The sequence below is a fragment of the Triplophysa rosa genome, linkage group LG12, assembly GCF_024868665.1.
Source record: "Triplophysa rosa linkage group LG12, Trosa_1v2, whole genome shotgun sequence".
NCBI lineage: Eukaryota > Metazoa > Chordata > Actinopteri > Cypriniformes > Nemacheilidae > Triplophysa > Triplophysa rosa.
The window spans coordinates 17,551,327-17,576,577 of NC_079901.1; the positions used below are offsets into that span (position 1 = coordinate 17,551,327).

The 25,251-nt window shown below is 39.4% G+C and overlaps 3 protein-coding genes across 6 annotated transcripts; 2 read left to right on the plus strand and 1 right to left on the minus strand.

The window, feature by feature from the left end:
- The first annotated feature begins 300 nt into the window (after window positions 1–300).
- Window positions 301–8,792, plus strand: lg12h15orf39 (linkage group 12 C15orf39 homolog). Of its 2 annotated transcripts, XM_057347891.1 has the most exons (5): window positions 301–462; window positions 1,862–1,932; window positions 2,086–4,976; window positions 6,785–6,821; window positions 8,629–8,792. In XM_057347891.1, exons 3-5 carry the CDS (start codon window positions 2,126–2,128, stop codon window positions 8,678–8,680), a joined length of 2,940 nt encoding a protein of 979 aa, XP_057203874.1. In that variant the 5' UTR covers window positions 301–462; window positions 1,862–1,932; window positions 2,086–2,125; the 3' UTR covers window positions 8,681–8,792. The 2 variants fall into 2 exon arrangements, with proteins under 2 accessions (XP_057203874.1, XP_057203873.1); XM_057347890.1 differs by lacking the exon at window positions 1,862–1,932.
- A 2,613-nt stretch (window positions 8,793–11,405) lies between these two features.
- On the minus strand, window positions 11,406–22,556 carry arih1 (ariadne ubiquitin-conjugating enzyme E2 binding protein homolog 1 (Drosophila)). 3 transcript variants are annotated; one of them, XM_057347892.1, is made up of 16 exons: window positions 22,447–22,556; window positions 21,387–21,717; window positions 19,512–19,579; window positions 19,293–19,437; window positions 17,401–17,493; window positions 17,034–17,089; window positions 16,185–16,319; window positions 15,891–15,957; window positions 15,673–15,779; window positions 15,223–15,265; window positions 14,741–14,812; window positions 14,533–14,663; window positions 14,001–14,058; window positions 13,608–13,868; window positions 13,420–13,532; window positions 11,406–13,220 (listed from the first exon to the last, which is right to left on the minus strand). In XM_057347892.1, exons 2-16 carry the CDS (start codon window positions 21,660–21,662, stop codon window positions 13,136–13,138), a joined length of 1,710 nt encoding a protein of 569 aa, XP_057203875.1. In that variant the 5' UTR covers window positions 21,663–21,717; window positions 22,447–22,556; the 3' UTR covers window positions 11,406–13,135. The 3 variants fall into 3 exon arrangements, with proteins under 3 accessions (XP_057203875.1, XP_057203876.1, XP_057203877.1); XM_057347893.1 differs by having other exon boundaries at window positions 21,387–21,713; window positions 22,447–22,531; XM_057347894.1 differs by lacking the exons at window positions 16,185–16,319; window positions 22,447–22,556 and having other exon boundaries at window positions 21,387–22,410.
- On the plus strand, window positions 22,555–25,137 carry arl2bp (ADP-ribosylation factor-like 2 binding protein). Its single transcript, XM_057347895.1, has 7 exons — window positions 22,555–22,675; window positions 22,957–23,026; window positions 23,109–23,170; window positions 23,444–23,550; window positions 23,642–23,727; window positions 24,167–24,263; window positions 24,485–25,137. Exons 1-7 carry the CDS (start codon window positions 22,654–22,656, stop codon window positions 24,590–24,592), a joined length of 552 nt encoding a protein of 183 aa, XP_057203878.1. The 5' UTR covers window positions 22,555–22,653; the 3' UTR covers window positions 24,593–25,137.
- Window positions 25,138–25,251: the final 114 nt, after the last annotated feature.

A 25,251-nucleotide genomic window follows, 5' to 3' on the forward strand; every position in this document is an offset into this window, starting at 1 on the left:
TTATTCAGAGTGCAAACATTGCCAATGCAGATTTTTATTAGATGCCTGTATCTTTCAGTTGTTAAATTGCCATCCTTTCCAAACCACACCTTATTTATTCGTGTACTATGAACTAAATAAAAAACAACATCCTTCCATTAGTTACGGAATAACGCATACATTAAAATCTACCACACTCGGCTACGGTTTAACTGCTGCCGCCTGGGTGATGAAGCCGCGCCCTCTTTGTTTTGTCGCCTTCTGATTGGCTAAATGTTTACCACTGACATTCTTCGACTGGCAGTATCAAATAACCTTTCAGAAAATATGCAGAAAGCTGCTGCTCTCCGTTACTTCGTGTGTGGGACATGCACGTTCTTTGCTCCTCAGTAAACGATTTCTTCCGCTCCTAAAGGATTTGGATCGTACTTTTGTCATGGATACATGGGGGCGGGAATGCAGATAGGAATTTCAGGGCATGAGGTGAGTGTTTCCGCAAGTTGCCTTGGTAATGTTTAAAAAAGTGAAATGACTGTTTCGCCTTACGTCGATGTTGCCTTGATTGAAAGTTTAACGCGTTGATAAGAGCTGACAATTGTATTTGGCTCGGGTGTGTGAAGTTAGTTTGTCACTGGGCTAAAAGACCACGTGAGAACAGTTGCCGCTTGTCATTAAGTTAACTGCAGATCATGTCTTATGGGAAAAGTTTCAAATGTGCGTTTTAAAAGGCATGTTGGGTTGCATTGTTTCTACGGTTTCTGGTTCGGTGAGGTTGGCCGCTTTCGTTTTACCGCATTTCTCATTAAAGTAACGTTTGTTGAGCTAAATGTTGACGGAAGTTTACCAAAACAGCCGAAAAGCGTGTCCAAAATGGTCTCTCCTTTTAACTCTCATTTGCATAAATATATTTGCATGCCCCAGGAACACAGAGTCTTTTCATGAGTTTGTCAGTGCGCAAGGATGTGCGCGTTCAACCGTTTTTAGACATATTTATACATTTTCTAAACTGTCGTTTCGTAACACATTTGAACGGTTCGTAATATCCCTTCTGCTATGTGCGTTTATCTGAAATAATACAAAAACAGCCTAAGTTAGGTGCTGTCTATGAAGGTAGCTCACTAGGTTTTGAAACGAAGCCACAGTATGCTGAAAGATGGTAAGGGTTGTTTCATCACTGTGAGACCTCTGGGTGGCCTCGCCAGGGGACTGTCTCCACCACTGATAAGCCACCGAAACCCCAGCTTCAGTGTCACTCTTAACCCACGTGTGTTACCCTCCTGTGAGCATCATTATGCTGTTTGTGCTCTTGAGGGAACATCACATGAGGGAATGAGTGTAAGTTACCTCCACTGCTGTGTGGTACATGGTACAGATACTGTTTGCTTTATAAGCGCGTCATATAGAAACATAAATATGAAAATCATCAAATGACATGGAAGGTCACACATGTTTGAAGGTTTTTTTATTGATACAGCGTGATTGATTTGATATATAGAAAATCTGATGTAGAACATTAGATTATCATAATATTAAAAGTAAAATACAAAAATAGCAGCAAAAGACCACAATTAAAATGTATTTATTTTATTCTACTTAATTATTTATATTATTCTATTTGATTATTTATTTTATTCTATTTGATTATATCTATCCTCAAAGAGCCACATTTGACGGACACCAAATTAACTTTTTTATTTGTGCAAACTGCATTTATTGTGTGCACCCTTGCACGCTAAGGAAGTAAGGTGCACCCCCTGTTGTAGAGCTGAAAGGTGTGCCGTTTTTTCTTGTTGTGGTTACTGGTCACACATTTCTTTCTAATGTTTGAAGAAACCTGTCAACCTGACATTTGTGGAAAGGAGTGTAAAATGTATTTTGCTAGGCAGCACATGTTTTGCGAAAACCACAGAAAGGAAGGTACTGCTGTGCTGATTAGATTTATAAACCACAGAGGTGAGGCAAGGTGTCTGTTTGTATAAATATTTATCTCTGCAGCGTGCATATTTGAAATAACTGTGCTTTGCGAATTGTTTTTTTAGAATTATGAAACAAAACCTTTGCAAATCTTGACTCAAAGATGTTTGTTTGTTTTGTTTTCTTTCGTAGCTATGATTTAGCTGGGTCAAGCCAGAGCCGGGAGTCCGTGATGAGCAGCAACCAGGGGCGGAGCTTAATCAACCCTCTTGTTCAAAGTAAGATGGAAGGAGCCGTTGGCACTGCGGTCCCTCCGGCGCTCCGGAAAACAGATAGCCTCCCACACTATTCCCACGACAAAGCTTTACCGATCGGTAGGGGCTACTTTTCTTACTCCCTCAGTGGACAAGATCCTCTAGACTTTAATGCTCTGTGGGACTCATCTAAGACCTGTGTAAGAAATGGATCAAGCCCAGGGATTCACCCATCGGCCACCGAGGGGTCAATTACAATACCCGGCATTTACAGGCCCGAAAATGTGTCTTTCCCTGTGGATGGTGGTGGCCGCTCTGCTGAACCGCAAAGGTTGGCCTATTATGCCTGCAGTCCTCAACATCACAGTCCCAGACATCACAGTCCCAGACATCACAGTCCCAGACATCACAGTCCCGCTGCTGGGGTCATCTCGCCAGTGGCTGTTCCAAATAGCCGCATTGTATCTTCAACAGATGCAGAGGGCTGTGTCGGATTGGCTGTTCCAAAACCAGTGTACGGTCATAGCCCCTGCTGCACAGAGCGTGGATGCGCTCATAACTACGGCGTGGAACACGGCGCGCATAGGATGTCCCCTCGCATATATGATGACGAATGGGCTGCACATTTTAGTCGCCTGGCGTACTTGCATAAAAAGGGCCAGGAGGCATTGGCACAGCAGAGGGCTTTGCAGTTAGAGCGTGGTGCGGAGGGAATACCTTTAGAGGATGGAAAGACTGATGGTTACCATGGTATCAGAACAAATGGTCCTGGGAGATCGCTTCCTTTAATGGAACCAAGCCACAGCGGCTATACATACAACACCGCACATCCATATATCGCCACATCGGAGTACTGTCAGCGTGCCCCAATCCCCTTACAAATACACAGAGGTCTCCCCGCTGCTTATGACCCGAGGACATTGACGCATCGTGGCGTCCCTCCTAAGGTATATCCGGATCGTCCTTACGTTCCTAAATACACACAGATACCTCCCTGTTCCAGTGTGTACTATGAGGCGTATCGAGCCGATCCCAATGCTGTTACAGCCGAACTTGCTCAGCATAATCACATGCCTCAGTTTCATTCACCCCAGCCTGATCTGTCCAATTTGTCAACATCATGCTCTGTTGTTCCCCCACACCATCCACTGATCACAAAATTCCCAACCTACCATCCATACAGAGTGAGATTAAATACTAACCAGGCACCCCTGCATGAGAGGCCTTTATCCATACATCAATCTGAGCGACCACTTGATTTCTCCCTACGAAGGGTGCAGACACCTGACTCCCCTCAGGAGCTTTGTAGACAGTCTGGAACTCCTGGGGCTTTCCACCCCACGCTGGCCAACTACAGACGTCCTAACAGCGCAGCTGCTGAGAGACCTTTTGACTATTCTGAGGTGGCTGGAACCGGCTTCCTTGCAAACGGCTGTAAAGAACTCGCCACTATTCCAAAATCTTATGAAAATGAACACAGGCATTGTGGTTCACCCAATAAAGATTCGCTACCTAAAAGACACAGAGACGAAAGTGATAATGGTACTGAAATTGACGTACCGGTTAAAAAGCTAAAGATTGTAGCAACAGAGCAAGCAGATGAGTCACCCTCCTGCCCACCAATGCCAGTCATTAATAAAGTTTTCAGTTTGGCTCCTTATAAAATGTATTTTGAAGCGACAGGAATGTTGTCTCCGCAGGAGAATTCAGAAAGCCCACAGCCTGAGCCAGCACGGCTTAAAAAAGAACCAGATATTCAAAGTAGAGATCAAAAAGCAAATTCATGTGAAAATGATCTCGGCCCAAAACAAGAAGCGATGCCAGCTACCAGTAACGGTCAGGCTGAAACGGAAGAGACCATAAAGATCAAAAAAGAAAAACTGGATCCAGATGAAACGGCTTATCAGTCGGAAATGAAAGTGTGCGTCATTGAGGAGATGAATAACACTGTTTCGGTCAAAGAAGAGCAGGGGGAGTTGGAAGAAAGTATTTCTGGCTCTGTGCCTGATAACATTGTGATAAAGAATGATCTGAACAGCGATCCGCCCTTAGAAGAAAAGTCTGAATCTTGTAAGACAGAGAATGCCGTGAAAGAATCTGAAGTTCCTACATTGCCCCCTCCATTAACTAAATACTCCCTCTATAAAATCCCACCTCATTGCCTTAAATTGTCCAATTTTAAGATAGTCATCCCCGAAATCCTAAGAACTCCCACAACCCAACCTGTCGACGTTCCTCAATCTCCCGTGGAGGTCAAGCCCATCATAAGCAGCAGCAAACAAGCCCGTCACCAGTTTATGGAGCTTCACCAGTCCCTCTGTAGACTTATACACAGTTTTGTTACTCACACCCGCTGTCAAGAGCTCAAGGACTGGTTATGCAAACTGGACCTTAAAGAGTCGTCCTCTCATCCAAGCAAACCCCAGAAAGTGTCTTGCCTCCTAGGATTGAAAATAAGGGAAGAGTGGCTGAAAAGTGAGGAGACGGTGATGGCTCTTCAAAAGGTGGTCTGCCAGCTTCAGAAGTACATCGAAAGTCGTGAATGTCCCTTTCCTCATGTCATGAGGGCAGGCGCTGTGTTCATTCCAATGCTGGTGGTGAAAGAGGTTCTGTTTCCTCAGGTTCAGGGGACTTTCATAGATCAGGTCCTCCAAGAGCATCGGGTGGAGCTCAGGCCTACCACCTTGTCAGAGGAGAGACAGCTGACTCAGCTTCACAAAAAAGCCTTTTCTTCTAAACTCAGGAGGCTCTTGTCTCTTAAACACCTGCCAGATATCTATCCTGATGTTCTCAACCTTCTTTACCACGTCAACGTCTGCAAGTTCCTTGGTGAGTGCTGGGTGGTTGATCTTTGTTTGAGAATGTCTGTAGTTTTTCCTTATGTAACTTAAAGGGGTCATATGGCAGAAGTACGTGTTTTTCTGTGTCTTTGGTGTGTTATAAGTTGCCCATGCATGTATTAGACACGTAAAATTGCACAAATGGAAGTGTGTGAACAAAATATGCATTCTATCTAAAAGCGAATGCTCAAGCAGACTTGCCTGAAACGCCTCGTGTAACCACACCCCGGTGAATCTACGTAACTCTGTAACATGATTTGACTAAGACCGCCCAAATCTAATGGGCGTAATTGTAAATCTCATTGTATCACCTGTCAGTACAATTGCTTTGGAACCTGATGTTCCGAATATGATAAGAGGCGTTACATTTCCGTGAAATGCTTGCAGTATTTGACCAATCACTACACACTGGTGAACTGGCCAATCATAGCACACCTCGCTTTTCAGAGCGATGAGCTTTGTAAAAAATCAGCGTGTTTCAGAGAGGCGGGGCAAAGAGGAGATACAAACATGCACGGTAGGTGGAAAATACAGCGTTTTTTAAACTTTAAATGGAGTATACACATTGCATTACATCTAATACAAACAATAATATTCGTTTTAGCCGTGCAATATGACTCCTTTAAACAAAACATATTTAGCCTTCATATGTATAAGTTTGATACAAAAGCAATAGAACTCTGTATTATGGTGATGATGGGCTATTTTTTCAGTGTGGTATATTCAGTTTAAAGGAACAGTTTACACAAAAATAAAAATTCTGTCATTGTTTACTCCCTAAATTTCTTTCTTCTGATGAACACAGATAAAGATATTTGGAAGAATGCTTAGCACCAAACAGTTCTTGGACCCCATTGACTACCATAGTAGGAAAATTTACTTTAGATTTTTTTTGTTCTGTTGAGCACAAAATAAGATATCTTGAAGAATGTAAGACAGCAAACAGTTCTGGGGCTTTTTTGATTACCATTGTCATTTTTCCTGCTATGGTAGTCAATGGGGTCCAAGAACTGTTTGGTAACAAGCATTCGTCTAAATATCTTTCTCTGTGTTCAACTAAACAAAGACATTTATACAGATTTGGAACAACTAGAGAGCAAGTAATTCATGACAGAATTTTCATTTTTAGCTGAACTATCCCTTTAAGGAAGCATTTCTAATTCATCAGATCAGAGATATATGTTGTCATGTAACAGGTTTCTATGCAGTCACGTGAGAAATAATGATGTTTCCCAAACCTGGTTTACATTTACGCATTAAGCAGACGCTTTAAAAGCGACTTACATTGTATTATACTATACATTTGTATCTGAGTATGTGCAATCCCTGGGATCGAACCCATGACCTTGGCGTTGTTAGCGCCATGCTCTAACCACTGAGCTGGTTATGGGTTTGATTAATTTGTCATTTTGTACATTTAGTTTTGATACGTTCTACATAAGCACAAGAAAGGATAAGTAACCGAAACTTGTATGTTGCTATTTTTAGTATCCTCAAATTTCAGTTCCACTTTTCTAAAGTGTGCAGAAGCACAAGGCTGCTGTCTCTTGGATAATAGCCTGTTGTATGACACATTCTGGCTGAATGCTTACTCTTTAGATAGGAAGGTTTAGTTCTAGCTTTTATTAAATAAAATTCAAACCTTATATAAAGCAACAGCAGTATAACAAAACTTTGTTCAAACCTTGTTTGATTTTGGTAACATGTCCTTTTAATGCTTTTACTTTGGATTTTCATTTGAAATCATATTTTTGTCATACTTATTTTGATTTGATTTTGATTTTTGATTTTTTGCAGATTCCACTGCTACAGATGGTGTCCAAAAATTGCCAAGGTACCTTCCTTTACTTTGACCCCCAAAACCTCTTTTCTCTAAGATCACAGTTGAAACGAGAGTTCACCCAAAAATGAAAATTCTGTCATCATTTAGAAGAATGTTTATAACTGAACAGCACTGGCACACATTCACTTCTATTGTATGGGCACAAAACTCATGCAAGTGAGTGGGTGATGGTTAACAACATTCTTGAAAATATCTTCTTTTATGTTCGGCAGAAGAAAGAAAATCATGCAGGTTTGAAATGACAAGAGGGTGAGTAAATGATGACAGAATTTTCATTTTTGGGGGAACTATCACTTTAATGCTTAATGCACTTAAAAGTAGATATGTTAATAAAGGGCTTCTTATAATAAAGTGCTCTTGCAGTCCTCACTGGTGCAGTTTTGTTGCAGGTGTTTGCTTATCAGATAAAGCGTGGAACGGAACAGTGCACTCTGGTTTGGGATATCTTCCGTTTCTGACGCATAAATCTAGAGGAAGGAAGTTAATATTTACTTGGAGGAATGTTAGGGTGGGTGCGAGTGGGAGGTGTTATATGCACTGCAGTAACATTTTTCACACTAGTTTTAATCTTTCAGATAGTCTATTAGACCCATAGATCATTTCTTAGGTGTTGGGAGAACGTTTTCTTTTTCAATGTTTTCAAGTTTAGTTTTCAGAAAGATGATTTAGGTCATGCTGTAGCACTTCATTTTGAATGACATTCACTGGTTCACTGTTCTGTTTCACCAAATGGCTTGTTGTTCTAATCTCAGCATTATTTCACAAAATAATAATAACATTTACTTCCTAGTTCCCGTAAAGCAATTTGTTATATGATGTGGTAGGGCTGCGCAATATATCGAAATATCGCAAATGTGTATTGCAACATGCATATCGCAATAGATTTTTTCAAATGATTCAGTCATTGCAAAACTAAGTTATGTATAGACCACTTTGGATGACGTAAACAACGCTGAGCCAGCGCTGGTCCAGAAAAACTTCCTGTTCCAGTTTTTTAACACTACACAATGTTTTGAACAAAATAAAACTAACAGAACATTTTTAACCGAATCAAAATGTTAAACGAATATCTTTAAGTTTTAATTATATATGAGAGATTTAAAGAAATAAGTAAAACTGAAACCGAAAGTGCATCTGGACCAGTGTTTACATCTTGCGAAGTGGTCTATAGTCAAAGTTTTAGGTTAAATAGCAGAGAGACTGTGTCTGATGTGTGGAATATGATCAATAATCAGAAATAATGTGAAATATGTATGTTGGTTATATATATTTTTTGTTTTTAAAAATATATTTTACAAACTTGAATCATTATTGTATTGTATTTCTTAAATATCGTTCAGTCCTATTGGTTATACAGGTATCATTTTTTAAATATATGTAATATGATTTAAATTGATTTTATATTTTAGAAAAATATGCGTGTCGCATATAGAATATTATTTAGCATGCAATCGCATATAGCATTTTTCTTTAATATCGCACAGCCCTATGACGTGGTTACTTTTGTTGTTTTTGCATTAAGCTTACCAGATATGAGTATTTTATTGATGCACCTGACACGTTGCCTTAGCCATGATAACAGTAGCGATAAAAAATGCTGTAACTGAAACCTCTTTAGTAATAGTTTGTAAAGAGCTTTACACTGGAGAGAAGCATTTTTAGCTGTATGTGTTGTTTTACAGACGCAAACTCTGATGGCAAAAGTCACTAGGAATATGTGTATGTCCATAAAGCAGACAAAATACAATGTGTCCTGTGAAATAATGATACTAAATTCCAATTCTCTCTCTCTCTGCAGGAGCAAAAACCAGCTTGACATTCACGAGAGAGAGTACGGACAGCTCAGATGACTCTACTAGTCGTGTGAACGGCCCAGATGAATTCTACCTCAAGTCCTTTACAGCACCCACATCTGAAACCACATTTTTAGAGAATCCAGAATCCACAATTTGCCTGACAAAGAAAGGCAGAGTAAAGATTTCTTCTAAAAGGACATTTTTAGACGAGACCAGTTCTTCACAAGAGGAGGACTTCACTGAGGAACCAGTGAGATGGACCATCGTCAATACCTTCGAAGTATCTCCTGTAGCTAACAACGAAGCGCATGTTGAGGTAAAGATTGAAGATGACACTCAGGAAAAGACTGATATCGCCACCTGGCGCCGACCTTTGACCTCGGATGACATCTCGGATAGCAGCAACGAAGAAATCGAGAGCACTTCATCCCTGTCCTATCAGAGCCACAGGTCCAGCTCGAAAGAATCTCAGAGTTTGCCCAAAGGGGCATCCAGCATGGTCCTCAAGCTGAGGAAAGTCTTCTTCAGTGAAGGCCATAGGGGAAGAGTCACTCACTACCAGAAGGTCACAGATACTTTGGAGGGAGGTTTGCGTGGCTACAACCGATTCAGGAGCATTGACAGGGCCCGTTACAAGAAAAAGAAACACAAATCATCCAAGCTCAAAAGACGCCACACAGACAGGGAGTTTTCTGTACGGCTACACAGGTCATACTCTGAAAACTGTTCATACCTTTCCAAACAACATCTCTCCAAACGCAGTCGTAGATGGGTTCTTCGCTCTGCCGTGCAGTCTGCCCGCTTGGCTATTCAGAACAGATATCCTGACCTGGTGGGTAAGAGGATCCGGCACTTGTATGAGGAAAAGGACAAAACAGAAGTTTGGTATAGAGGTGTGGTGCTGCGTATCCATGAGCCACATAGGAATCCACTGAAAACTGTGTTTGAGGTCAAATATGATAGTGAGCCCGAGTGGCAGTACTATCTGGAGCTGCTGTTAGACTATAAGAAAGGATGGTTGAAAGTAGAGGACTAAATCTTAAAGGGTATTATTGTATTTATTGTTTTTATTTGCACCTCGGATTGTTTTAAAATATTCCATAAACTGAATTGATGACTAATACTTTATAAACTCAACAGGTCTTTGGAACCAAACCACTTTCATTCATTGTAGAATCAACAGTGTCTTCTGTTTCTGTATGTTTGTTACATTCTCTGTCAGAAATGTTTCAGTTGATGCTGTGAACCCCTAAGTTTTGTTGGCAGACATTCTCAGCAGGTTTTATGTTTATCACCTAGTGTAAACATTACAAACAACATTCCAGCTGAGGGATTGGGATCAAAGGGAATGCAGTAAGGCAAGAGGTGTAACTGTTTACAGATTTAGTTTTATAATGGCTGCTGTCGTGCTTTAAGATGCGTTTCTTAATATTTAAAATATAATATTCTTTTTATTATCTCTTTTAATAATAAAAAGTAATACGTGATTTGGCTCATTGTTTACATTTTATCTGAACTTTTACTTTGTAATATATGAAATATATTCGTTTCAGGAGGCTCTTCCCCCATTCCCCCCCCCTTATGTAAATCATTCATGGCTGATGTATATGGCCATATATGTGGGTATGAGCTTGTTGCAAGGGGAAATGTTTTTGTCACCTTTGTCAGGGAAAATAATTTATTGTTGTGTCCAGTTTGGCCTGTATCATTATTTTAATGTTCGTTCATTTTAATGTTTAAATAGCATATGTAGGTCATGAAAAAAGCTAAAGTTGATGTCTACTGCAATAGTACATTTTTTTGTATCCACCAAATTTGAAATATTACATTTAAATGTAGAATATGCATTATGCTGAAATATTATAATAAAATTGCTACATAAATGACAAGGAATATAACCCAAGTATTACTACAGTATTTTTTCATGAATGAAGTTGAAGATGTACAGAGAAACAGAACAGCATAGCATCCATTAAGATTTGCCTCCCTCTTGTGGGCATTTAATTCTACAATTTCTAAACGGAATCGGACTTTCCAAATGCATCTCATATGTCTGATGAGATCTATTTGGTTTCTGACATTCTTACAAACATCTTTTGTGTTAATCAGAACAAGGACATTTATACAGGTAAATGATGACATCATTTTTGGGTGAACTGTTCCTTTAAATAAGCAATAAACCACAGGGGAAAATTCAAACTAATGAAACGTTTGCAACATTTTGCACTTTAATCATTGTTTTCTTCAAAACCAACAACTAATTTCTTACACATTTGTACACTATGTATATAAGAAATCAAAAATTTAATAGCATAAAGAAAGGATACATGTAGAAAAGTATTAAAAGTTTTTGGATGTCTCAACAAAATGAGAATAGCTGCTTTTTGTTACTGTGAATGTTAAATTAGTTATCAAACATGGTCAAAGGAGCATAGCTGAGATGCAAACTCGGCTGAAGTAGACAGTTCCACACACAAAAGCTGCATTCAATGGTTTTACGTCCCTTAAAACAAAAATGTGCATTCAAATGGAAGATAAAGGACCACCCCATCCCCCCAATTATGCTTTTATGAAACCTCTACTTTTACTAGTCAAATTTATGCATGGAAGCCTGGAAGACTATCTCAGCACTCAGCCAATGCACCACAAAAACTACATTAAAACACTGCGATCATTCCCAGTACACAATGTAAAAGAAAAATTAATCAGCAAACACAAGAAAACATTTACTTTAGTGACAGTATTCTCAAAAAGAGAATGTCGCAAACACAAGAAAACATTTACTTTAGTGACAGTATTCTCAAAAAGAGAATGCATTTCTGACATTTATTTTCATGAAGCACATTAGAACAAAAACAAAAATTGTACTTCCAGCCACTTGGCCTTGAAAGTGAAAAAACGTCATCAGTTTGACACTGACACTTTGGTGTTGTCCTACTACTCCAACTTGCTCTGCAATGACACTGTATGCATGTCCCACCTGTGTCTATCCCGAAACCCCACCCCTCTATCCCTTAAGACAGGGACTCCGTGCTTCAATGATGGTCACGGTGTATCCACACACAATTTGTACAATTTTGCATGAATGAACACAAATCTGACATCACAGTACAAAGGTTACACCATTTTCCCCTGCAAACCATATCGTGACTCAAACGGCCCTTTGGAAACTACTGCAGGTGCAAATGCATGGTTACTTTACACAAAACGAATGAAAGCAATGTACAGTCTCACTTGAAATAGCAGAGAAAACAGTGGCTTCCGACTACTAGTTATGCGGTGTGCAAAATTTGGTATGGTGGAAAAAGCCTAACCCTGTTTGTCAATGGCTCAATCAGAACACTTGACAACAGCTGTCAAGAAAAGCAGTTGGACAAGCCTGAGTACAATTTTATCTGTGCATGTTAGGCTTCCGGAGAAAAAGCTGGGTCAAATTAGAATGAACTTCAGAGAGACAAAGAAAAAATATAAAAGATAATATGAGTGAATGTCACTCAGTTTGGCTCTCAGAAATTATTCATATACCTCTTAAAATCATCTTACGATACTAAATCTACCTAAGAGGACAATAACAGCAAACGATGCAGAGCAGAGAAAAACCACTGTCCTGTTTAAACCTTGGAAAAAGCAGCGAAAATTACACCATCCCCATTTCCTCCGACCATAAAGCCAGAAGCTCCAACAACGTTCAGAGAATTCAGCTTGTAGTCAGCAGAACGCACCAACTTGGCACTTCTGCTCGATTTGGCAGAATCTAACCCTGCTCGGCCCCTGTGGAGCAAGAGGGAGGAGTGGAGGGAGAGACACGGACTCATGATTTATGTCAAGTCCAAACCCTCTTTAGAGGCATGATCCCAGATAGGGAGACACTCAATCTACACAGCAAATATACATTTTTTTTTGAATATCTGTAAAGATAAATATCTTTTAAAAATGATGCACATGCCACACTCTTATTCTTTAACTTTCATGCATATGCATTATATACAAATTGAAAAATACCGAATTTGACTTTTTTGCGCGTTCTATTCCACTAACGTTCTTGATAAAAAAAAGTCGCCTCTTTCTGACCAACCCATCAACATTCAGCATTCAGCATGGTCAGAAAGATTAAAGCCGTTTTGAAAATAATGTCCATTTTCAACACCCACAAATAAAGATTGTATAAAATAAAGTCAAACAGAACATCCACAAACTGATAAGGAAGGGAAAGATTTCTAAGGAGATTTTACAATGCAAGCAAATGGAAGATATTTCGCCTTTTGTTGGGTTTCTCAGCATCGCGCTTGGCGCTGCTAACAATACTGTTGAACATTTAATATTTTTTATATTCTAACTTTTTTATTTAAATATAATTTACTCTTATGCTTCGCATGAAACAAAACTCTGGAAAAATTATGCAATGCAGGGCGGTTTGCCAGGGAGGAGGCAGCGGAGATCTGTGCTGCTCTGTTTTCATTCTAGAGGGTGGAGTTTCTCTCAGAGAGTCTGTGATGTGGAGATGTAGCCTCAATCTTCGATGTACTCCCACAGGTCTTTGTCATAGCCTTCATGTACGTGTTGCAGCAGCACTCTCCGTCTGCTCTCACAGTATCTGCATACAGCAATATTACAAGGGGGCTTATTATCAGACAATCTCACACAAAGTCTGAAAAATACACAGAATAATCCATCGATTGGTAGAGCATAGCGGGTGCTAGCGATGCCAAGGCCATGGGTTTGATCCAAATGGTGATAAAAAGTCATATGCACAAATGTAAATGACATTAAAATCAAACTCCTTGTACACTTGCCTGTATTTATCTTGTACTTTCTGCTTAATGTCCTGCAGAGAATCCTGGGAGATGTCACGCTCCAGGTATCCAGACAGCACCTCTGTGGCATTCTCCAAATCCGCCTGGTTATTCTGGGCACAAACATGCAAAGCTGTAGGTTTTCCCAATGCAATCGTGTTAATCAGCATTTACTCACAATATCTTACCTCGAAAATAATGGACTGGTTGTTCTTCTTGAGGTAGAACGCGAAGACGTAGGTGAACATGAGCGTCGATCGACACTGGCAAAGCACATCCACGGCCTTTTTCAGGAACTGCACCTCGATCCACGACATGTTGTGCTGCTGCATCTCCTCCATCTTCTGCTTGACTTGGGCGTACAGCTTGTGCTCAAAGCGCAAGCTCTGCATGTGGTTCATGTAGCGGTTGCAATAAAACAGGTACCTCTGCAAGGCCGCCCTGGAACGCTGCCCGACATGCATGTATGCAAAGACATGAAGACACTGTTGATGTAAACCCTACTATAGGCTAATTTACTGTAAATACCATGTGCGGCAACTGTGCCTATTATTTGCATGCGTTTAAGTTGCAACATTTACCTCTTGAGCATCCCTGGCTGCCTTGGCATCGTCCTCATTGTAACGATTACAATTGTACCTTTGAGTAAAAACAGATCTGCATTAGTTTAATTTGCAGATAATATCTTAGTCATCAAAAACAAATGTTCTGTAATTCAGCAAAAGTGGTTTTCAAACAGGCTGTGAAACAGTGGCGCTCAGATGGCACACTGGGAAAAAACCCATTACTGCCATATTATGTCTGAATGTCAGTAATCCCCAGCTGAATGAGTCACTCTCTGTGGTTTTTGTATGTGATGGTTAAATATAAGATCATGGAGGACTGCATGGAACAAAGAGGAGGGAACAACTAGTCTAAGAGCTCTCGGGTTTAGGTAGAAACAGCGGATCAAGGATGTGTACTTAAGAAATGAAGCAATGTGGTCTGCAGGAGAAGAGTTCCGAAATCATATGGCATCTATAATACGGTTTATCATTTAGAAATGTAGTTACATATTCGAGTATGTTTTGTCCAAAACACAAATACATAAACACAGAAATACACTAAACCTACCAAGCAGACCCATGCGGCTCCCATGGCCCCAGGCAAACCCAGCAGAACTCTGCTTTGCAGTTTTGGTTCCGGCAGACCATGTGGTTGCAGCCGCCATCTTTCTCTATGGTGACGTGGCATTTCGGACATTCCTGTCATATAACAGAAAGGTCTCAGTTATGGGTCAGATGAGACAGGGAAAGATCTACATCAAAGCCTAACCACTGACCTTCGTATTTGCCGCAATCCAGTTTGACGTCTCGCTGTCATCGTCACATTTCTTAATCCATTTCCTTAGCCACTGGATAAGAAGAGATGAAAGAAGGCCAATGGACATACATGAGTTTATTTACTGTTAAGCTAACAAAGTGATGGATTAATGCCCCATAACATTATTTAAAAGCAAAATATAAAATAGGAAGATTATGTGTCAATGTTTTTAAAGGCTTAAATGTTCTCTCAATAAAAGATGATTGTAATCCCCATATGACAAGCACAAGGGAATTGAAGCTTCCTTTGTTTTTGCCAAGACTGCCCCCACAATAACAAGGCAAGTCTCTGAAGAGTCTCTTAATGCTCAGAGAAGGAGAGGTGGCAGTCTGCTCGCATTCTTTTCTTCACACACAACCTTATGTTTAAACACTTATAACCCCCTTTTTGCAATTCTAGCTAAACATCAGAAAGATTCAGTGTGTGCACTGCAGAACACACCTTACACTTGACTGGATCATGCCAATTTTCTCCACAGTTGAAGCTGTAAATGAATGAGAGAACATTAGAATTCTCTTCCCACTCACATAACACAAGAATTACTTGTCTTAACACTTCTAAAGAACATTTCCCACCATTCCAATTTTATGACCTATATTTGATTTAAGAAACTGGCAAGTACTTCTGACCTAAGACATCCTTGGATACCATAAAAAAAAAAAGTGTAATAGTTAAGACTTCTGTCATCATTTATTCACCCTCTCGTCATTTCAAACCCGTTGTGACTTTCTTTCTTCTGCAGAACACAAAAGAAGATATTTTAAAGAATGTTGGTAACCGAACAACGACAGGACCCATTCACTTCTGTTGTATAGACAAGCCATTGTTTCGTTACCAACATTCTTCAAAATATCTTCTTTTGCGTCCACAATGTCTTGTTCAGTCTCTTACCAGAACTGCCGACCACACTTGCATCGTACAGGTTTGGCATCTGGGTACTGAACTTTGACAACGTGATGACAGTCAGGTGCCGGACACCATTTTAACAGTCGGTTGCACTGAAGAGGAAAGATCAGAACGAAGAAGCATAAATAACTGTAACAACTTATCCCACATCTTATTCTCAGGTAGAAAAAGGAAAATATATCCCAGATGGAATGAAATCCTACCTCTACAAAACTATTGGTTATTAAATGCTGGTACTTCAACTTCACTTTTGATTCTGTAATCAGTCGCCTGCGAAAAAAATCAGAAACATTTACATTACTGACAAAGCAGACATGCTTCCAAACACTATGGCCGTTTCTCAATATGCGTTCTTTAGCGGTCTTGTGTTCTTGCTCTACGTCATCAATAGCCGTCAAAGTCCGTTCCAGTACTCAAGAACACAAGAACAGAGAACGCATGAAAGTACCCGGATGTGTTCTCGATATCAAGGATGCATCGAATGCAGCCTTGCGCACCTACGGAACCCGCTTGAAGTCCCAGAAGTCACTGTGGCGCGTCCATCCAAGTTCGTTCTTCCGAGGCTGCCTCGCAAGACCGGTCTCCACGAGAACACAAGTCCGTTCTTTGCGTTCTTGGAATTGAGAAACGGCCTATATTTATAACACATTTAACAACAAGTGCGAACAAAAAGATCAGACACGGCATCATGAAAGTAGCACGAAAGTAATATGTAGGTTAACACAGCTGTGCGGATCCAGAATAATCAGATCCAATGAACAGGAAGTGTTGTGACTCACACCTGCGAGGCAGGGTGACAAAATTTCTGGCTAAGTCTGACTCAAAGTGAACTCTATCAGCTCAACTCAGCCATAGCCATAGTGCTTTAACATAAGCTTAGAAAAAACAATCCAATGACACTTTCAGATATCTCAGCAAGCAGTTGTGATTTGGCCAGGATGAGACAACCTACTCTGAAAAATTGAAGGAATACTTTACAGAAATATAAAAACTCTTCTAACTGATTCGCCCTGATGCCACCGCAGATGCATGACTTTCTTTCTTTAGCTGAACACAATCCAAGTTATATTGATTGAATAATATCCTTGGCCTTGCCCACCCTCGCTTTGTAATGCCATCTCATGGGGGCCATGTTGCAAAATACACCTTAGTATGATTTAAGCAAAACAAACCAAACTTGATGTAATTGTTGCCAGATTTTCCTGCCGATTTGAAATGTGTTATCACATCTGATGACGTTGACGTGACGTTTATTTTAATCCCAGAGGAAATAAAATGTAAAGTTCATTAATATAATGCATAGTCACATGCCATTAAGAGCAATGATTTGTTTCTCAAACACTCACATGACTGTGTTGTCATCCACCAGAATATCACAGCTATGAGCAGGACAGGAAATGGTCTAGAATAGAAACAAACAAGCTTGTGTTACCACAGGACAGAGAAACACCAAGCGAGAACAGATAAATCTAAATAACTGCTGGATTTACAGCAGCCAATGTGCTTCGCAGAGACTGTCAGGCTCCACTGACAGACTATTAACGCTGTCATACGAGCTGCATGCAAATAAAATCTGCAAACTCAGCAGGTTAAATAAATAATCAAACACACAGGACGTTTCTAGAAAGCTTTGTGTTGCACAACATGAAACTCTAGACAAAGAGACAGACGTGGTCTGAAGGCATTTGGTGGACTAGTAGTTTTAAAACGTACCTGTCCCATTCCTTCCTCTATGATTTTGGTGGTCAAGTAATCGCCCCAGCACTGCATGCAGAACTTGTGCCCACATTCCAGACCGGTAAAGTACTGCAAAAAATAATCATCAAATCCAAATGTACATGAGGAAAGTTACACATAACAAAAGGAGAAAATTCAAACATTAGTGTACATGCTTGTTACAAAAAACGGCATGTTGCGAAATACCCTAGAATTTGTAGAATGCCGTTTTAAAAAAAATTATGTCATCATTTACTCACCTTCGAGTTGTTCTGTTTAGTGTTTACATTTTTTGTTCTGATAAACACAAAGATATTTGGAAGAATGCTTATAACCAAACAGTTCTTGGACCCCTTTGACTACCATAGTAGGAAAATTTGCTTAATAATTTTTTGTTCTGTTGAAAACAAAAGAAGATATTTTGAAGAATGTAGGACAGCAAACAATTCTGTGGCACTTTTGACTACCATTGTCATTTTTCCTACTATGGTAGTCAATATCAATATCGTCCAAATATCTTTCTCCGTGTTCAACCAAACAAAGAAATGTATACAGGTTTGGAACAACTAAAGTAAACTATCACTTTAAGGCGGGGTGCTCGTGGTAACCTTATAACAGTGCTCAAAATCAAATCCTAAATAAATAGCTAACAGGCGCTTTTTGTGCCCCTGAAACACAATAGGCCTTGTTCTCTAAAACAGATCGATATAGCCAACAAGACTGTTGTTTTGGCTGAGATAAAAATCTTACAAAGCAGTTCTAAACAGGTGACAGATTAGTCAGCCATTTATCTGTTCCACCTACAAAGTATCCCATTGTCCTGCTTTTGGCCCCTGAGGGTAATATAGGTCTGATTCACTGTCTCGGGGCGACAGACAACAGGTAAAGGACAAACCAGTTTAATATTTGTGGTAGGCCTGATGTAAGCAATACACTGTTACACATGCAATTTAACAGCATGTTGCAAAAGGGAATCTCTCATGGGAACTCAGTACTGGTCAGATTTATAAATGAACACCTGTAAATGAGAACCTGACATAAAATGCAATTAAATAAAAAAAACAATCGGATTTCATACGGCCACAATTTGATTAAGGCTTTCAAGTCAACGTTAAATAAATGCGAGTCGAACGTTGCCAGATATCTGCATTGTGCGACCTCAAGTGAACCTCAAAAAACATGCTGTGCTTTTCTCAAGCACACATGGAGGTGACACATGAACTACCACTGGATGCCGCTACAGTTAAAAAGGCACGTTTCAAAGCCATAAACAGAACAGTTTCCAAATCCCGGCCGCTGCTTAATCCAGAGCTTTCTTTTCAGACGACCGCCGTCCCTCATGACAAAGCAGATCACAACCATGCAAGAATCATGCATGCTACGTTTCTCAAGGTTCCCCGCAAATCCACAAAGACACTTTGGTTCCTCTGCTCTGCTGCTTTGTATATGTAGTTTGAGTAATCCAGTGAAGAGATTAGTTTGGAAAGCGGCTCATTAGAAATCCTTCCTGCCGGCTGAGGCACAGTTTTGCACGGCGATGAGCGTCTAACAAAACGTAGATGTCAAAATAATACTGAAAACCACCACACATCTCCAACAATGCAACAACATTCTTGTTGCAAAAAACTGTTTGCATTGCTAAAAGATTCACAACACCCACTGAAATCTTTCCACAAAATGAGATTCTTTTAAGCAGGCCCAGATGGAATTTGCCGCAACGTTTGCTGCACTGATTAGGGGTGTTGCACAGAGTCGAGTGAACGACGGACGTTTCAATTCTGGGAACTTGCGGCAGGCATCTTTGGGGGCCGTCTGTAAGTTATTGGCACGGCTGCAGTGGAAAGGATTAATCAGAGGCTATGAAAGCGATTCTGCTGGGAGGTACTGACCGAGTTAGGATAGTTGAGATAGCAGATCTGACACGGCATGTCCTGTGCGGACGATCTTGTGTTCATGAGGCGTGTCCGAGACTTCTTGCTGGGATTTATAACGTGACACTCTGAAAACAGCTTGTCCAGGTTACCATCAAAATACCTGCGAAGAGATGCATGTTAGTTTCCTCAAAAGTTGTGTATGCTGAGCGGAAAAACACAGCAGTGAACAATTACCTTTCCATCAGCTTTTCTTTATCCCAATTGAAATGACTAAGTAATATTCTAGTGATTGTAGCAGGATTCTGCAACGAGAGACATGTGCATGCAGTTTAATACACAGAAAAAGCAAGACCACAAATACAAAATCCAACAAGCTCAACATTGTCATCTAATCATTTTTAAAGTATTATTACGTAACCCATTTGTTTCTTTCATATGACATATCAGACAGTAATGTGCATACTATAGTACTATGACGTTGACATCAACCAAATACATTTTATATTGACTTAGTAATACTTCTGTCTACCATTCATCAAAACCAAAACACACACTCCAAGTATTAATTTATACCACCTCTGTTTAGATCATGAATACATCATGTCTAACTAACACATTAAAAAATACCTTTAGGGTTTAAAAAAAAACATTTCGAGTTTCTGGAAAGAAAAGCCATGATTTACAACTGTATTTACACAACAGAGTTTCCCCTCGCCCTGTCAATGAGACTAAGCTTGATCTGCAATACTCTTATCAAGAAGGTTATCTGGACCAACATGTCAAGGTGCGTGTCGACAGGTAGTCCAAACGAATAGTTATTTGACAATGTCAATTACCTTAACTACTGTATGTAGAAACCGATTTCTAGGTGCAACACTGACCCGGGGCAAAAACCCAGGGGGCACTGTCTTGTAAGAATATAATATAATACAATGTTAGCTGTATGAATTGAACACAGTGCTGATTTCATTTTAAAATGTATATGTTATTTTGCACATTATTACAGTACCTACATGTAAACACAATAAAGGGCAACTGTTGACTACACTGAACAAGCAGATTACTGAGTAGTTAAAGGGATAATGCACCCAAAAAAGTTTTTTTTCATCATTTACTCATGTCTCATATCATCATGTTTACTCATGTCATTTCAAACTTGTATGACTGACGTTCAACATTGGCTCCCCATTGACTTCCATTGTATGAATACAAAACCATTGAGACATATCTGTTTCACAGAACAAACAGTCATATACAGGTTTGGAATACCATGAGGGTGAATAAATGATGACATATTTATGTTATGTTATGTAATTTAATTAATGTTAATTTCTTTGAGGACAACAGTGATATTAGCTGAAAATAGCCTTGTCAATACCTAGTTCATTACAAACCAGCATATAAATGCTGGTGAGAACAAACAAACTACTGGAAGAGGAGTAATATCTCCTGATACCACTGCAGCAGAACACAAGTATCTTCACAGCTAAATTTACTTTGATGACCATTTTTGTGGTATTTCATCAAACATGAATGACACTTTGCGACTTAACCCATAAAACTTTCACCATCCATCCCTAAAGACATGAAACGTGATGACATCCCAATGTTGTCGTTGATGTGTTCCAAGGTCTGCTAGTGGTCAGCTAGTATGACCACCAACAAAAGTGTTTAAGATTTTCAACAATCATATTTTACTTCATCAGTGCTGTTGTAAGATGCAAACGTGCAGCCATTTGTCGTGTTAATGAAGTTGGGGATATTTTTCACCAATATGCAGGTGAACTGAAAGCTGTTTAAGCATCTTATTCTATTACCGGATGTGTTAACCAAGTCTTTGGTTCACTCTGAAGGACAGGGATAGACCTGGCTGACGCAAACATGCACCATCACGTTGAACATAAAGATATATTTACCCTAATGACGTTACAATTCTCATTTTTAATTTCCGTTACCTTCAAACGAACAGCTAAGGTTTCTGACCCAATTTTACCTTCTCTAGTGTTGCCAGCGAAAGCGAAGTTACACAGAACGATTTAAAAACGCCCTCTTATAATATCGGTTAATCCAGGACGATCTGAGTCTAACGCATGACCCGAAAACACTTACCTGGATCACCTCGTTGACCTCCCTGATACACTCCACCATATGCTGCAGGATCTGCTCGGCGGTGAGAACTTCAAAGCGGTAGTCTTCCTCATCCTGTCCGGGCCCGCTGCCTCCCGTCTCCCCGCAATCGTCTCGCTCTCCACCGGCCACCACGGGATCGACAAGCTCCACATCCCCGAGCTCCAGGGTGTCGTCAGCGGGCTCCTCATCGCCACTGTCTTCGCTGCATTCCTCGTCATCGTCGTATTCGTAATTGTAACCCTCGTCCGAGTCCATGGCTGGGTTGCGTTTAATGTTGTGACACGCCAAGCGAGATTAGTTTGAGGGCTGTCTTTTAAGAGATAAAGCCAAACGAATTGAAAATACTTCTTTAGCTTGCTAGCATTTCAGTTTTCACAGTGGCAGAGAAAACAACAACAGAGGAGCGACGCTGCCGCTGGGCCAACAAAGAGACGCAGCGTCACGGGCCGACGCTCAATGACGTAATGTACGTGGTAGAAAATAAGACGTATTTTAAATAAAGTTTCTTCAAAATTGAGGGTTAGCCAAGAGCCATACGTATGTGAGTTCACAGTGTACAGACATTTATAGTTAAGTTTTAATAATAAATTGTTGCTCAGATGTCCATTGCTCAAGTATCGAAATAGGGTCATATATACGACATAGTATCTATAGGTAATACATTAGGTAACATTATACCACATAGATTAAAATCTCAAATTAAATTCACAGTTTTAGATTTTATTAATTTCCTATTTTTCTTATTTATCTCTACCGTGTCACTTATTTTCCTCTCCATTCAATATATTTCTTTTTTTACGTCACCTATGATCTGTTTTAATACATTAACAACTACGATATAAACTTTGGTATTCTTGTGAATGCTACAAACCATGGCAATAAAGCTTTGTTGTCTATGATAAAAAGCACGTTTTTCTGCATATCTATGATAAAAGCAGGTCAGTATCAAAATTAAAATCAAGATGGACCTAAACTGTTTTTCGTAAGGTAAGCCTATGATTTTTCAAAGTATTTCATTCTGTTAACTTCAAACACTTACCGTCTGACTTACTAAAAGCTCATTTAATAGACGAGACAAGCTGAACAGCAAAATCCACAGCCCCGGAAATTCCTTCTAACCGGTGTTGCGCTGTCCTGTTGTTAAAAAAGGCGGAACTAAAGGCACGTAATATTGTTTCTACCGGACACATTTTAAGTAAGTACGCGTTCTCCCGTTGCCGTGGCAGCAAGAACGTTTGGGCGATTTATGATGGATGCTCGAGAGCAAGGTACAGAATTATTTTGTAATAAATACAGAAATGTTAACACATCACGAAGGAATTGTATTTTACGGTCAACAAAGAAGCCGTTTGTTCCCTACCGTCATGGCGTTCAAGATAAAGCTGAAACGCGCCAGCCATGCACCTGAACAACCAGCTTATTGAAATCATTTCATGATGATCGTTAACCTATTTGTAGTGTACGTTCGCAGGTTAACTGTATTGCTCTGTCAATTGCATCAAAAGGTATTTAACATATCTTTGCTTATCCAAACTCTGAAATCCCATAGATCTGCTGGTTGGCAACGAGAACATAGTTGAGATGCAGAATGTGGAGGAAGAGGACTTTGGTATTTCAAAGTTAGTGGAAACCTTTTTTAAGGACGAGTCAACATGTGTGTAATTTTAGCATATGTATGCATACTACATTTTGTTTCCCTAGATCATCAGATGCTGATGCAGAATTTGACATGATAATTGGGAACATCGAGGATATTATAATGGGTATTCATTTTGTATTTTGCTAAAATTATGTAATTACTATCCCCTGCTAGTATTCTATCAAACGTTGAAACTAATGTATTTTGTATAATAACATGAGGGTGTGTAATTGTCACAACACTCTTCTCCTTTTCTTTATGAAAACTATTAGTTCATATTCTTTTCCTCTTTTTTGTTTGTTTGTTGGTAAAATATGATCTGGACATGCTTTCACAAGTGTATGTAACCAAATAATTATGCCTGTTGTCAAACTGACACATGCGCTTTTCTTTACAGAGGATGAATTCCAACACCTTCAGCAGTCTTTCATGGAGAAATATTACCCTGAGTTTGATGACTCTGAGGAAAACAAGCTCAGCTATACACCTATTTTTAACGAATATGTGCGTAGTACTTTGAGTTTTTTGCCATATGTTTATGTCACCTGTTGAAATGAAAATGCTTAACTCTCATTTATGAAACTCTGCTTTTCAGATCGAGACCTTAGAAAAGCACTTAGAACAGCAGCTGATAGAGCGAATTCCTGGTTTCACCATGGATGCTTTCACAGTTTCACTTAAGTATGTTGCATAAATAATGTGACTGTTGTCATGTTAATGTTTCATGAGACTAGACAGCAGTTCCAAACTGTTTATAAATAGATCCCCAATCTAGTCAGTATAAGGTGAGCTAAATCGTTCTGGGGAGCCATCCTCCAGCAGAGTTTTGCTCCACCCCTCATTAAACACATCTGAACAAGGCTCAAGGGCTTCAGCACTACCTTAAGATTACAAGCAGGTGTCTTGAAACGGGGCTGGAGTTTAACACTGTTGCACGGGTTTAAGAAATAGTTTTTTTATGTTATACACATAATGTACCACTAGATGGAGATCTAGTTTAGGAGCAACACAGGTAGGCTACTATGGGAAGGATTTGAATAGAGCTATAATCCAATAAAAACAGCAATAATTTCCCACTCATTTCTATTAATTTATAATTTCTCTTTCTTTTTTTACTTAGACAGCACAAAGATGAAGTCTCAGGTGATATACTTGACATCCTGCTGACTTTTACTGACTTTATTGCCTTTAAAGAGATGTTCATTGATTACAGAGCAGTAAGTACAAATCTGTTTATTTCTTTATACTACAAAATATAGGATTATTAATATAGTTGATGTATTGTTGTTTTTTGGCTGCAACACAACCTTAAACCTAAATGTAACTTCTATTACGAGAAACCTAAGGAATTTCTTTCTTACAACAGTGAACAGTATCTATAAACTATAAAAGCGATAAAAAAGTTTAGTAACTTATTTGTCCCATCGTCTTTTTATAGGAAAAGGAGGGTCGAGGATTGGACCTTAGTGCTGGACTGGTGGTAAAGTCATTCAATTCTGTTTCTTCTGCATCTTTGACCTCCAACATGGCCTCACAATCCAGCTGAACCAATGAAACAGGCATCTCATGTAAATAAACTGGATTAGTCAACACCGATGATTACCCCTCTTTTAAAAAGATAAATGGTTATTGTAAATTCCTTTTTGACAAATCTCAGATGAATATGTTCACTTTGTCCGAAGAGAATCCATGTGTATTTTAGGTTAATGTTTAAACAATCAGGTAAACTAATTTCTTGGCTGATATAATTTCTCTGACAGTATTCTCGTGATCTCCTTGGTCTCTAAGTTCATCATATCTTGTTGGCCTACTGTGCAGCAAAACATGATAGTTGTTTGGCCAGTGTAGAAGGCTGCAAATAGTAAAAATCTATTTAAAAAAAAGTCTGTGAGCTGCTCTTAGATGAAGTATGCTCATAGCTTTCACTTTTTTGTTAAGAACCCTTTAATATTCTTACATCCTTTTAATGCCTAAGTTTTACCAAATATAATCCATTTCACTTTATCAGTAAAAAGGGCTTTTATACGTATAATTTCATTAAAAAAGTATTATATAACATGTCTGATCATTATAATTTCAGAAGCCTCCTTTTAGTCATTCACAGATGTTAAACAAATTATTTGTAACAATTGGTATACGTTGTCAGACATTACCTGGAAGATCATGGATAGTGGGCATTTTACAATATTTAGAAACAATACAAAT

Bases quoted from the DNA above. Each gene is read 5' to 3' on its own strand.
- lg12h15orf39 (XM_057347890.1), top strand. The intron at 4,977-6,784 runs GTGAGTGCTGGG...GATTTTTTGCAG, and splicing joins CAACGTCTGCAAGTTCCTTG to ATTCCACTGCTACAGATGGT. The intron at 6,822-8,628 runs GTACCTTCCTTT...CTCTCTCTGCAG, and splicing joins GGTGTCCAAAAATTGCCAAG to GAGCAAAAACCAGCTTGACA.
- arih1 (XM_057347892.1), bottom strand. From the start codon at position 21,662: ATGGACTCGGACGAGGGTTACAATTACGAATACGACGATGACGAGGAA. The intron at 14,059-14,532 runs GTAGGTTTAGTG...TTTTACTCAAAG, and splicing joins GAGCCGCATGGGTCTGCTTG to GTACAATTGTAATCGTTACA. The intron at 13,221-13,419 runs GCAAGTGTACAA...TGCTGTATGCAG, and splicing joins AAAGTACAAGATAAATACAG to ATACTGTGAGAGCAGACGGA.
- arl2bp (XM_057347895.1), top strand. From the start codon at position 22,654: ATGATGGATGCTCGAGAGCAAG. The intron at 22,676-22,956 runs GTACAGAATTAT...GAAATCCCATAG, and splicing joins GATGGATGCTCGAGAGCAAG to ATCTGCTGGTTGGCAACGAG. The intron at 23,728-24,166 runs GTATGTTGCATA...TTTTTTACTTAG, and splicing joins GCTTTCACAGTTTCACTTAA to ACAGCACAAAGATGAAGTCT.